General features: G+C 44.4%; 1 protein-coding gene across 5 annotated transcripts in view; it reads right to left on the bottom strand.

The window, feature by feature from the left end:
* Nucleotides 1–121: 121 nt before the first annotated feature.
* Nucleotides 122–14377, bottom strand: part of KIAA1671 (KIAA1671 ortholog) — a 70404-nt gene continuing 56148 nt past the window's right edge. For 3 of the 5 annotated variants that reach the window (XM_050318357.1, XM_050318356.1, XM_050318355.1), the window contains 7 exons: nucleotides 9718–9836; nucleotides 5548–5803; nucleotides 3817–3991; nucleotides 3513–3640; nucleotides 3205–3338; nucleotides 2991–3063; nucleotides 122–2495 (listed from right to left, as the gene is read on the bottom strand). In XM_050318357.1, coding sequence (XP_050174314.1) covers nucleotides 2469–2495; nucleotides 2991–3063; nucleotides 3205–3338; nucleotides 3513–3640; nucleotides 3817–3991; nucleotides 5548–5803; nucleotides 9718–9836 — 912 coding nt within the window. In that variant the 3' untranslated portion in view covers nucleotides 122–2468. Of the gene's footprint in view, nucleotides 2496–2980; nucleotides 3064–3204; nucleotides 3339–3512; nucleotides 3641–3816; nucleotides 3992–5547; nucleotides 5804–9717; nucleotides 9837–14377 lie in introns of all 5 variants that reach the window. The other 2 variants (XM_050318358.1, XM_050318359.1) reach the window with 1 other exon arrangement.

Here is a 14377-nt window from a genome sequence, read left to right on the forward strand (position 1 = left end):
AGAATAACATATTTATATATCTTTTATTACAGAGTGACAGCCCGGAGAAAAGGAAGTAGATATTTAATCCATGTACAATATAAAGGAATAATAGAGCAGAAAAAACACTGTCCCATTCAACAACATTCTAAAGATGCTTTTTAATTAGACATTTAAGCATTAAACATTTCTCAGTAGTAGGTTAAACTACTCAATACAGTAAGTTTCAGTGCATTGTCCAAGCAGACGTGGAAATGCAAACACATTCAAGGGCTTTGTGGAAACCTCGTGTTAATCCCCTCAGTTTCCTCAGCACGCAGCAAACAATTACAGAATTTCTGGCCTTCAGTTATTAGACCAAGAACCAGTAAATCCTCCAGCTGTTGGGAACACAACACTGTCACCCGCTGAAGTGGAAAATCCAGCCTGTGTAAATGCTCCTGTAAGCAGGGAATTACCTGATTAGTGGGGTTAAGACAGGCCCCACTTCATCTGAGCGAGCAGAGCCATCGCCGCCCTCCTCACACCTGCACAGGCTGCTCGGGCTGGCCCAGGTGTGTGTCACACGTGGGGCACAGCGATGGAACCCTTGAGTGCTGCCACAAAAAACATATCCCAAAAGACAAAGAGTTGCCTTTTCCACCATCATCTAAAGGAGAGGGAAGAAAATCTGTGCAACGTTTTAAAGTGAGCTGAGAGGAGCTGGTGGTGGCTGTGCTCGACGGGGCCCATCTCCCAACTCCCAGAGCCACGGATCCTGGGGGATCCCTGCTCCATGGGGAGCAGAGGGGCTGCAAAACTAACACTGTCAACAGCTCCCATGAGAAATAGGGCAGAGCAGCAAGGAAAGACTTTTACATAAGATAAATGTCTTCGTCTCATCTCCACACCGGGAGCTGCCATCAGAGCTAAATCTGGGAGCGAGAAATGGGCATATGGGACTTGTCTCCTGACATCCTGCTGCTATTTCCTAGAGCAGACTGGGACTGCAAATCACCTCCTCTGTGACTCCTTCATGAGAAGAATTGGCACATGGTTTTGGCAGCTACAAGCCTGACAGACAGCAGAGCAGGTAGGCCACCACTGTGGTAACCCCATGGGAATTGAGCTCACAAAACACTGATCAGAAAAAAAAGAGAAAGGAAAATAAGTGGAAGTGCTGGTGCTTTATGGTTTGAATCTAGAGGAGCCCCTCGGCAGGACATGGGAAGTGCAACCCAAGGAGCAGCCCCAGCTCTGGCAGGCAAGGAGAACACTCCACTCTCCGTTCCCTCTTCACGCTTTCTTGGTCGAGCCTGAGGAATCCGACAGGACAAATCACCTCCCTCCTTGGGCTTTATTTTTAAAGGTTTACTGAAAGAGCACTTATCTGGGACAAGAATCAGTTATGTCTTACATGGCCATGGTGTTGGTATTTCAGAATCAAAGACACAGACGTGTCTGGGGATTAGTGATTCCCAAACATCCGTGTGGTCCATGAGAGCCCTACTCTGCTATCAGCACGGGGGTCTTGCCAAAGGAAGGAGAGGAAATCACCTTGAGAAACTGAAGATCACATTTAGGTTATCCCACAAAATCAGCATAAAAATAAAAACTTAAACCTGGTATTTACAGATTAACAAATAAAAATAAGAAGTGGGACTATCCAAACAGCTATTAAAGTGACATTCAACAATTAACTGGAACCCTGATATGAGTGTAACATCCTCCCTCTTCCCTTCCTTTTTTGTTATAAAAACAGTATTTACATATTTTTACTTTTTTTTTTAAAGAGAACTGGTTGACATTATTGCTTGATCCTTTTTAGGAAAGACATTCCAATGAAGCAATTATTCCACATGCTGACAAAACACAGAATATACCACTTCAAGAGTGACAAAAGTTAACATCTTGTTCATCTAAAAATTATCTCCATCTGCCAGGTCAGCAGATCACATGTAAATATAAGCCAATCAAAAATACATTTTACAAAAAATAATCAAGTTTCCTTTTTCAATATGGCAGTAAACATGATTTGTTCTTCCACTCTCACCTTCCACAAACTTCATTCTAAATAGGAGCTTACTATTTGTTCACAAAAAAAAAAAAAAAAAAAAAAAGATAAATTTGATTAAAATTGTTCTTTTCATAAACAAACACAAAGCCCAGCCCAGACACATCTACCAGAGGTCACAGCTCTGAGTGCTGAACACCTACACAGTTCGACAGCGAGGGGAGTTCCCTGCATCGCAGCACTCCCAAATATCTCCATTTTCCAAGACTTTGTGAAGTGCTAACCATGAACCACGGGTTCTCCTGGCAGGCAGGCCTGAAGTGACACCATCCCCCCGACCTGACAGACACAGCTTTGTATTTGACTATGAATTGAAGCAGCTTTCTCCACAAAACAGGAAGGCACCATGCACAGAGCAGTTGAGGCAGGAAGCAAACAGCAGCAACATGACATGGGGGTTTAGGTTCAGATGAGTTAAGGCTTCTGTTAAACTTCTTTATCTTCTTCTAGTTAGAATCACTGTCTGGAAGGAAAAAACAAAAGGAATTGATGTGACACAGTCAGACAGACAGCCCCTCCCAGGGACTGTGATAGGAAACCCCCCAAATGTCTATTTCTGTTGTAGTGTCACCTTGGTATTGTCCTATTTAATGTGTTAAATGCTCAAGAGCTGCCAGGAATTCTGCTGGAACAACAAAAGGTGTTCAAACTGTGTGCAAGCCTCAGTTAACCAGCACCAGACTCATTCTTGCCTGTTGGAAGCACCGGGAAATCACAGCCCCAACAGAGCAAGGGTTGTGACAATTAAATTATCTGCAGAGAATCAGCGACACTTTCACCTGGGAGTGAAACACCACCTGCTCTGCCTTAACACACAACTACTGACAGCCCTGGTGCATGTGGCAGGGTAAAGGCCTCAGAGATAGTGCTGACACAGTGCTTAAAGAAAGTGTGGTTTTGTCTCTGCACACCCACACTTAGCAAAGCCCCCCTTCCTGCCCCAGGTACCTTTTCAAACCTGATTCTCATAATGGCTCTGTCTCTTCTTTGATTTCAGCTCCTTCAGCCACTGAGGAGACTTTTCTTCTGACCTAAGATATAAAAGAATAATCTTTATTCTTTCATTATGAAAATTTATTACAGAAACAAACAAAAAAAAGAAAGAAATATACAATTTCTTGCATTATTTTCTTTATTTCCACCAAAACCAGTTGGGGCTGGAATTCTCTCACCTGTCCTCCTTCTCCACACTGGAGGGCAGCACTCTGCTCCCGGGAGTCCCTAGCTGGGCTTTGGGGGATTTGAAGAGCTGAGCAGAACCAGTGTCCCCAGCGCTCTCAGATTCTTGTCTTTTCCGGAGCTGGGCCTAAATATAAAAATAAAGAAAGAGATCCCTTTAAGCAAGCACTCAGGCTTTTTTAAATGCAAACCAGATCACTCATTTATTAAAACAAAAAAAAATTCATGCCTAAAATCAGGGCAGGGATTCCTTATAAAGCACCAGCAACTCCTGAACTGGGTTATCTCTGCCTGTGCTCACCTTGAGAACAGAGTGATCCATTCCTGGGAACACGGGGAGTCTCTGGGCTTGTACCGCAGATGACCTCGGAGTATGCTGGATCTTCTCTTCCTCCTCAGAATCTTCCTGTTGCATAGTTTTCTTCTCCTCTAATTAATTGTTTAAAAGAAAGCAGAGGAGGGAACCATTAGTCAGTTTTCATCTATGCCTTGTTCTAGATCTCTCCTTCCATTCAAGTGCAAATGAAGAGCAGGATTTAGAAATGCCATTTAGAAACTCCTGCCAAGCTGATCACAGCTGATTATTTCAGGTAGCTGAGGGATACCTGTGGAATCCTTGAACATCCAGGCATTATCTGGTTCTTCCACCAAGGAAAATCTGTTCTCAAACTCCAGTCCTCTGCTCCTCCTCAGCGAGTGGGACGTGGGGTTCCGGCGGCGCCGCTTCTTGCTGAGCTGCACCCGGGTTTTGAGGGCACTGGAGTCCAGGACAGCCGTGTGCTGGAAAAAACCCACACCCTTCAACCAGCCTGGAAATACACCCCATCTCCTCTACAACGACTTCCCAACCCACTTCATTGCATTAACCCATTCAGTTTATTAAACTATTTGCCTGCTTATTATTCTTGTAGTTAAAACTTAAGGAGAATTTATGATGAGGGTGTGGTGCATTGTGGCTCTGGGCTGTGGATGTCTGATCTGCATTAATGATTTGGACAAAATTAATACAAAAAATAACTGCAATAAATAGGAGTTTGGTTCCTAGAGTGTTTTATGAATATAGGCTTTCCTAGCTAATACCAGCTGAAGGCCAATCTGAAGACTGGGATCTAAAAAGAGCAAGTACACAATATTCTCTCTTAGTGCAGTGGTGCAGCTTCCCTGCCAGCTACAGACATTCCAAGCCACTCACCAGCAACAAGGACACTCCAAATTTAGTGTCACAGAATTCAGAAAACTTCTGTGATCAGTCACTTCCAACACATCCTATAGGCAATAACATTTACAGAGCAAAACTAGGAACTATAACTTATTTACTTGCTTAAAGCAATTTGCTGTTAGAGACTTGCCTGCAACCAGGAAATATCCCTGAGCCTCCTCTTCTCCAGGAGATGTGGGTTTGTTTCTTTTCCAGAGATTTCAGGTCAGGAATAAACTACTCAATAAACAGCATTTTCCAGCTGTACTTGGAGCTGCTCATGTTTTACTGAGACAACTTTAGCGGCCCAGGGACAGCACAATACAGACCTTCTATAAGTGTTCAAACACCGTGTGGATGTGGCACTTGGGGACATGGGTTAGTGGTGGCCTTGGCAGTGCTGGGGGAATGGCTGGATTCAGTGGTCTTGGAGGACTTCTACAATCTAACCAAAGTTCTTGCAAAGAACTCTAATCTCATTAACTGTGTATGGCCAGAAATCCCTGGTCTTATACCAGTGCAAGATTCTTCAGTATGAAAAAATCTTTTAAAATGCAGCTATGAGCTACTACAGAAAGAGCCTAATTGTAAATAAAAAAAACATTAGTGAATGCCTTTATAGCCTGAAATTTGCATAGCTCAGAGCACACTGTGTTATTTAATTATGTTTCCAGTGTTCATAAAGACATTTAGTTTTTCTCTGACAGCTCAAAGAGAAACAGCAACTTCAGTAAGACACTGGCAGTGCCCAGAGCAGCTGGAAGTGTTCAAGACCAGGTTGGATCGGGCTTGGAGCAATCTGGTCTAGTGGAAGGTGTCCCTGCCTATGGCAGGGGGTAGGACTGGATGAGCTTTAAGGTCCCTTCTAATCCAAATCAGTCTGGGATTCCAAGTTTAATTACCTGAGGCCAGCAGCTTTATGGAATCTCTCAGAACCTAAACATTGCAGAGACTAGAAGAACTTTGATCCTAAGCTTTTCAGGCAGGAAGGAAGCTGAGAAAATTCAGTGTGGGAAAGGAAAAGCAGAGGAAAGTTGGGTGCACGTTTTCCAGAAGAAACTGCTTTGCAGGGATTGACACAGGGAACAATACAGGTGACACAGAAGGAGAATTTCTGTTTCCCGTGATGGCAACTTACATCAATGAAGGAGAAATCAGTGGTCTTGTCATCAGGGAACGTGTCTCCTGGAGGAGGTAAATCAGTCCCATCAGTGGAGTCCATGTCAGTGCTGGAACGGTCCAGGCTGGTGCTCCTTTGGTCTTTGTTGAAGTCATGGTGCTCAGCCAGGGAGGGCTGTTCTGTCTGCGAGGACAGCGAGGACGGGCGGCTGTTCGGGGGCTGCTTCCGCGTCGAGACGACGTCATTTTCCAGGGAAGGGGATTCGGGCACAAAGCTGAAAATGGACCAAATGGCATCTGTGAGACTTCAGGGTAAACAAACACCTGCAAGGACAGTCTGGATCACACGAGGTCAGGGGAACTTAAATAAAGGTGGAACTGAAACTACAGCTATGAGGAGCCAAGGCACCTTTGGAGGCAGCAAGTACCAGCAGCACTTGGGTGTGGATCCCTTCCATCAGCACAGCTTTCATCCCTTGGATTTATAGTGTAGTGGGGATTGGGGAGTATTCCATCCAGCCAGAGGCTTTTCCCTTCAGGAATGCTGGAGCTGAAGGAGAGGTGGGCACCAGGTGGCACCCTAAGGCTGGGCTCTGCAGGCAGAGCTTTAGGGGTGTCTCGGGGAGAGCGCAGATGGTGGCAGGAACTGCACACCAATGCTGGGATGCTCCCAGTGTATTCCTAGGATTCCCTCCTTTGCCTAGACTGACAGGAAAGAACCGTGGTGTCCAGGACCTGCACCCCAGTGCTGAGATGCTCCCAGTGTATTCCCAGAAATCCTCCCTTTGCCTAGACTAACAGGAATGAGCTACAGTGTCAGGGCTGAAAGCTGATACAGTCGTGTCTCCCTTTGTCACATAGGCTGGACTATTCCTTTAAACAACAGGATAAAGTAGGAATATTCTACTGTCAGTAAAAATCAGGCTGTCTTGCTTCTAATTCCCAGTTAAAAAAAAAATAGAAGCTCAGGTATTTATGGAATTCTGATTTTTCTCCTCCTCTTGGTAGAAGTCTTTTGTTACTAAGCACCATTTCTTGAGCACATTATCTAGGAAAACTATTCTGAACCCAAAAATACATGTACATATCAACATATGCCCATTTTTAAAACAATAAACCTTAGTGTTTGGTACAGCCCACAGTGACAGCAATGCTGGGAAGAAAACACTCAGGAGTTACTGCTGGATAACAACATCCATCAGCAACAGTACAATGCCCAGGCTGGCAGAGCAGACACTGCACAGAGGGTTTCCAGCACACAAGCACAGGGAATGCTGCTTCCCCTCTTCACCAGTGGGCCCCAGGATAATTAAGAATGGCACTAATGAGCTCCAGGGACAAGTTTTTGTCTAGGATTTTTGCTTCGAATGATATTTGGTATCCACAGCGTCAGGCTTTAGACCCACTGCAAGAATGGGGAAAGGAGGGACAATCTGCAGGCTTAGGACCTTTCATGGAAAGGAAAGTGTGTGTTGAAAGGATCCTGTTTCATGTGCACGTCTCCAAAAAGCCTCTTCCCTTCTACATCCCAGGGCTGCAGCTGATACAACTCAAGCTGAAATATTTGAGAGTAAGATGTGACAGAAATCCAGCTGAATTTACACTGGTTGGTGGTTCCTCATTCACAAATCTTCCCAATGGATTCTCCTTTGGAGTTCCTGCACAGTTACACCCCTGTTACACACTGATTCCTGTGGCACAGCCTATCCCCAAAAGTGGAAAAGGATGCCTGGAGTCAAAACCCTGTCATGCAGAGTGAATTCTTTCCAGCTGAACAGTGAATTAGGGGAAATTCCCTTCAGAAAAAATGAAATTGAAAATGTATTTTCAGTTCTCATTACTGAGATGTATCATGCAACTTTTTCTACTACTTCATTAAGATTTCAGGGTTTATAAGCACATCCATGAGCCAGTGTTCCACAGGTGCATTTCCTTCTCTGAAAAATTATCCTTCATATGGAGCACACAAAAGCAGGATTGTTATCACAATGGGCAATAAACTGAGATCAATCCTCACTTTCACTTGCAATTAAATTTAATTAGTTTTAGCAAGACAGTGTTAAGAGGCCATAAAGAATGTGTTGCTTCAGCATGTGAAATTAGAAATCAGAAAGAAAGGGAATCCTGTTTTTACACTGTTGAAGGGTGATAGCCTAAAGGCAGCTCTCACTGTTTGCCTGGGGTGTCACACAGGAAATAAAGCCCATTCAAAACGCTCAGAATAATTTAGGTTGGAAAAGACCTCCAAAACCATGGAGTCCAACCTGTGACTGATTCCCACCTTGTCACCCAGCCCAGAGCACTGAGTGCCACATCCAGTCGTTTCTTGAACACCTCCAGGGAGGGGGACTCCACCACCTCCCTGGGCAGCCCCTTCCAGTGCCTGACTACACTTTCTGGGAAGAAATTCCTCCCTTTATTTGCTCTTTTACATCCTGTAGCTGCAGGTTCCCATCTAATACAGGTGTCTGTACACTGTCCCTGAAGTGTTCAAGAACCAAGCAGACGTGGCACTTGGCCATACGGTTATGTGGGCATGGTGACCCTGGATGTCTTTTCTGACCTTAATGACTCTGTGGTTCCATGGAGATGAGTTCACTCCCAGGTGCATTAATAGAACACTCCTAAAATGATCACTCCGTGGCTCAAACACTGGGAAATGCCTGAACCTGGAGGTTCCCCCAGCACAGCACAGGCACAGCAGGATGGTGACACCGTTGGGTCCCCGCTGTCGGGGTGGGTGCATGCGGGACACGACACTACGGGTGTGCAGCTGGGAAGGGATAAACTCTGAGGGAAGTGAGCCAGGCCAAACAGGAAAGCTGAATTATCAATGTCTCCTGCAAGTTCCTGCCCCAAGGCTGAGGCCAGGAGGAGGCACCGAAGGCAGAGCCCTGCTCAGAGCACCCGTGGTGGGATGGGGAGAACATCTCACTGGTCCCGGCAGGGGCCTGCTTAATAAAAAATACACTGCAGACAAAATGCACTTGCAATGCATTCCAGGAAGATTTCCATTATTTAAAAGTACATTAATCTCATTCCTCTCCAAGTGCCTGACTAACACACCAGTAATTCCCCCACAATGAGCCGTAAGTCAAGCCAAAGCAGAGCAATGAGGTGGTAAAATGCTGAGAAGTCTCTCCACTGTCATCATTACACTGTAAAAAAAGCAAAACCCAAACATTTCTTACAGTGGAAACAGAATTCCCGACATGGGGATTGAGTTCAATCCTTCAGTGAACTGGAATGTTTAGGTGGAGCTGTTCATACCAGGATGGATGGACTGAAATCACTCTCCAATGCTGTCTGCTTTGGAGCTGAGACAAGCACCTTTGTTAGGAAACTGATCTCAGAAAATGTCTGTACCATCCTGAAATCGAAGTTAATTTTACAGCAGCCTGGCTGTCACTGTCGGCATGTCACTCAGCTCGCTGAACCTGAAGCTGAAAACTACTCTGATTTCATAAGCAATAAAATATTTATAACACACAGTTCCCAACTGCAGAACACACCAAACAATTGACATTGATGTCAGTTATAAGATCTCAACAAGTATAGCATTAAAAACGATGTAAATGCTATTTTCATACTACATTGAGCAGACAGGACACAGGTTCAGGGTAGATCAAGCCATAATTTACACAACAGGTGTAAACTATAAAAAACCTCACACTTTGCTGCTCTGGGTTTATTTCATTACATCATTTTAAGAACATAAAAGCATCAGCAATACAATCTTTCACTCGACTGATATCCCATTTCATCCTCCACTTCACCACAGTGAAACACTTCAGAGTCTGGAAGTGGCCACAGTCCCTCAAGGTGTATCAGGGCACACGGAGAGGTGCATCCCATGTCACCACACCCAGCACCCAGAGCCCTGTTCTAGAGGGATTTTGCCATTCAGCCCAACTAGCAGCGTGGCTGTTAAGGCAATGCCAGTGGGAGAGAAACAGATTTACAAACAACTAAAACACATAGAAGTGTCCAAGTGCCAGGATGGACAAGGCTTGGAGCAACCTGGTCCAATGGAAGGTGTCTCATGGCAGAGGGTTGGAATGAGATGAGCTTTAAGGTCCTTTAATGGCCTTCCAATGCAGGCCATTCTGGAATTCTGCGATCCTATGACCTCCTCTCACTCCTCAGCTAAGAAAAGCCTCAGGCCTGCAGAGGGCCATGTCCCCCTCACCTGTCCCCGCTGTGCCGCTGCTCGTTCCAGGTTCCGTACTGGCTGTCGGGCTCCTGCACCAGCGTGTCTGTGTCCTTCGCTCCCGGCGCCTGCCTGGAGAAGCACTGCCTCAGCTGGTCCTGCAACGAAACATTTCGTCAGTTGGCTGAGAGATCAACAGGTTTTATTGGCAACAGTGGGTTTGAATCTGCCAGTTAGACCTGGTTAACGTAAAACCGGGAATAAACTTAGATCTGGAAAACGGCTGTGAACTCAGAATGACAATTCTCTATACAATAAGCATTGTTTTGCCGGGCAAACAACGGATTCTAGAGGCTGGAAGTGACTCCCTGGTTTTAGTAACGCCAAGCTGCTTTAATATTGCTCTTATCTCATGGCACAGAATTTCTCAAAGCACCTATGCAAGCACAAGGAATTCTGCTGGGAACGGCATTTCATCTCGCAAGCACACAAGGCAAACATCAACTCTACTGCTCTTTCCCTGGGTTTAATAAAAGGACACAAACTTTTTTTTCCCAGCTTTCTTTGGAAGACATTCAAAATAAAATGAATAAATAAATAAATAAGCACAAAGCCAGACATAGAAAGCCCTTGACAAACTGACGTGTGCTGAGGCAACGTCCAAACCCACTGCAGGACAGACAGACCATGGTGGGGTTGATCTGTTCTACTCTGACCTCTCACTTCCTGAATGTTTTTATTTCATGGATCTTCCGCTTTCGTAGGGAGGAAAGAGTGAATCCCAGGCCATTCCCTTTCTGAGTAGAGAAGTGGGTCAGTGCTGACACCCCAGATCTGCAGCAGAGCAATGTCAGTACAACCCTGCTGCAGTTTTGCTTTGCAGTTGTGTTGTTACACACTGAGGTTTGAGTCCTGAAATCCTACACTCTGAGCACATAATTAACTGTTGGTCCCTTTCACCTTCATTACCCTGAACAAACACAAACATGGCTTTCAGCTCCAAATCAGCTTTGCTAATCAAGATTTTATCTGACAGCAGATTACATGGTTTTCCACCTGCCCTTGGGAAAATCCAAGGATTTTTCTCTCCTTGTTAACCCCCCTACCTCAGACTTACCTAGCAGAATACATTTGTGGAAACTACCAACACATTTAGTTATGTTCAGGCAGCACACACAAAGTAGCAATAATATTAAGAAATCCCATATTTAATATAGAGAATCCCTTCCCATTTTTGAGAAAAAAAGAGATGCATGTTTTCTTCACTTTCTACACTTACAAAATTCTGCCTTAAGACTATAAAAACATTAAGGATAATTCACCAATGCTGATATTTGGCTACTGAAGAAGTCCCCCAACACTTCCACCTCTCATAACCAGTTCTTATTTCCCAGGGGCCACAGCAACTCTCCAGCCCTGCTGCACTCTCTGCTGCTGCCAAAGCGTCTCTTTTAATGCAGAGAGAATTAAACCACAAAAGGCTCCACCATTTACTTCAACTACCACCACACACCACGACCAAAGTTAAATTCCCATTTTGTGATACTCAAGCAAAACTAGGGCTCAGTTTGTGAGTGACACAGAACAGACATTTCCTGCTTTTCATTCCAGATGTTCCTGCAGCCCCAGAATTCACTGGCAGTGATTCTAACAGTTTATAGAATCCTAAGGACTGTTAAGGTTGGAAAAGACCTCTAAGATCATCGAGTCCAACCTGTCACATATATATAGAGATAGATATATAAATACAGATATATACATGTACACCCAGAGGCAAGTTGAGTTCTCACATTTCCCAGTCCATGCCAGGTATGAGATTCCAACCACAAGCCAGGCACATGCTGCTTCCAACTAGAGAAATAGTCTGGTACTCCCTAGAAACCACACGGCCTTTCTTCCTGCTTGGCTCGAGTTTTCCCTTCCACGAATTCCTTCTGTAGCTTCCCAGTCCTGTGATTTGCTCCAGAGACTCCACTAACACCCCTGGGCTCGGCCTTCTGCTCTCACCTGGTGGCCACAGCACCCTTGGCAAGGTGGATGCACTTCTAGGAAAGGCACTAACAAATGCCAATCGTTCTCACTTCCCTCCCCCACTGCCCATGCTTGTTCAGAGTTTTTTTCCAACCTGAGACTCATTAGGAATTTTTTTTTTCAATCCCAATCTCACATTACAAAAGTTACCCCATCCTTGTAATCAATTTGTACAGGGTATTTTCCACCAGCTATGACTAAGGCCCGTTACTCCACGCATGGTATAGACTGTTTTATTGCAATCACTCACATTGTTTCTAGCTAGAAACCAGTCTAAAAAGCTTAGAAACAGGAATGGGAGCAGCAGAAAAGCAACTTCTGTCCTGTTGCACCGGGGAGGCCTTGTTTACGCAGCGCTGTGTTATCTTGCCGTGGTGGCTGGAAGGAGACGTGTGGCCAGCCCAGATAACGCCGGCTCGGCAGCCACGGGGAAGAAGTTCAAATGCAAATCCACCGCTCGTGTGAGGGCTCAATAATTCTTAATAACATCTTACACCGCTGACAAACTGATCTGCACATATTCCTCAGTTTCAGGCAACGCTTGACTTGATGTTAATAGATACTTGAACTCTGAGATGCTGTTTTACAGCCAACGTGACATAGTTAATAGTGTTATTCTCTATGCTAAACCCAAAGGAAGCCAGAAAAAGAACTAACATTACCACTTCTGAAGACATTGTGAGATTAAATTCAATGAAACAAAGAGAAAGTCTAAACATGAGGAATAAAACGCTCCCAATTCCAAGAGATCTGGAATTCTCCAGATTCCAGAGACTTTGTTATATTCAGTATTGTTATTGCATTTTGCTTCCGGAGGAAGCTACTTATTTCAAGATGACAGTGTCTTTCCCTGACAGTCCCTTTCAACACATACTTCAAATGATTAATTGGAAAAAATAACCATTCTTTAGGTACCAAGCACAGAAATAAGGAGTGGGAAGAGAAGCTGATCCTCTCTCCAGCTTGTGGAGGAGGTGTTGGCTGGGGGCACCGAGGGCGGCGCAGGAAAGCAATTTATAGCCTGTGAAGCTCAGAGGAGAGGGGTGTGCTGAGCAACAACAAACCCTAAAAATTATCCTCTCCAGAGGGTGATTGTTAGCAAGCAAAGAATTATGAGTTTTAGCTTTTCTTTCAAAGATCTCTTTTACATCATTTTCACCAGAACATCTCAAGGCGATCAACACGTGAAGCCAGGCCAGGTACAGCCATTTCTTCCATAAACAAAATATTCAGGATACAGTACAGCCAGGTATTTCAAAGGAAAAGGCAGTAAAAAGAGGAGTCTGGTGTCTTTTTAGAGCCAGAAGATAAGCCCAAATTAGGAATTTTCTTATTTATAATGACAGAAAAATCTCCCCAAATAAACACCACACTCGATCCAGGTTTCAAATGCTGTAATTCCTTGAGCTTTGATCTTTTAACTTCCCAATTCGTACACTAGGAGCAGGAAAAAATTAACTTAATTTTAATATAAAATAAAGCAGCTGAGCTGTGTCCTGCTTTGCCTCCAGTTCTTCTTCTAAAATGAGACATTACAATTATGCCTTTTTCAGTCCTCCCTTGGAATTAAGCTGGGCTTGGCTATAGTCCAGGACTGATTACTCCTGCAATTTTCAGTTCCTGAAAATGATGCACACACAATATTGGTTCTACCGGCCCAAAAATTACCCGTAACTCCGAGTGAATGGAGACGTTTTTGTGAAAACCCCTCCCGCACTAATGTGAAATAAAGACCTGGCATAGGAGGAACACCAGCTCGGAGAGATCTCATGAGTCAGAAGCTGCACAGACAGTTTCAAAAATATCTTTGTTTGCAAAGGAGCCCGAGACATCAGCCAGGGGAAGTGACAGCCCACAGCTTGAGTGCGAACATTCAAAGCTAAAATCCACTGGCATAGACTGGATATGAGGAGGAACTGCACAATGGAAGGAAGTTTTGACCATCTGCCTTGTTAATACAGAACTCAGAGAAAAAACTGTGCATATTTCTTGAAAAGTGCCTTCTTTTTTTTTTCTTTTTCTCTCTCCTTTTTTTAATCAAAGAAGTCAGAGATTTGGTCAATTGCCCTATAAGTGTGACACCGCATTTAAGCAGAGCTTACAAGTCCTTACAAATCCAGAAAACAATCACAACTGTTCCCCTGCAGACTTCCAGGAGGATGGCAAAATACTATCTTATTCTATTAATTTTGTATTCTATTAATATTGTATTTTATTATTTCACAGTTGTCTCTGCTTTGAACAGGACGCTGGGCTCCATGACCTTCATAACCCTTTATAATCCAACTTATTCTAAGAACTATCAATAGAAGGTAAACCATACATTTTGGACCACTAACAGAATTATCAGGACATAACATCATATTGACACCAACTGACACCAAAAACCCACCACAGTTAAGAGGATCTATGGGCCACAGCCCACAGATTTTATTTTGGAAGCACCCAAATGCCAGTACAGTAAGGGGAAAGTCTGACTCCATGGAATCAGCATCCCAGGATTTCCATCCATACTCACTATCCGGCGAATGAGCGCTGCCCACAAGGAGTAAGTCATGGCTCCCTCCCAACGTTCCTGTTAGTTCCCAGCAACCAGGTGAGGAGATGGACCAACTCCAGGTTTAAATTAACTGCTGAAAGGAGTAAGTGCCTCAGGCAATGTCCCAGG

This window comes from Myiozetetes cayanensis, unplaced genomic scaffold (genome assembly GCF_022539395.1).
Source record: "Myiozetetes cayanensis isolate MyiCay16 unplaced genomic scaffold, myiCay2020 scf21, whole genome shotgun sequence".
In the NCBI taxonomy this organism is placed as follows: domain Eukaryota; kingdom Metazoa; phylum Chordata; class Aves; order Passeriformes; family Tyrannidae; genus Myiozetetes; species Myiozetetes cayanensis.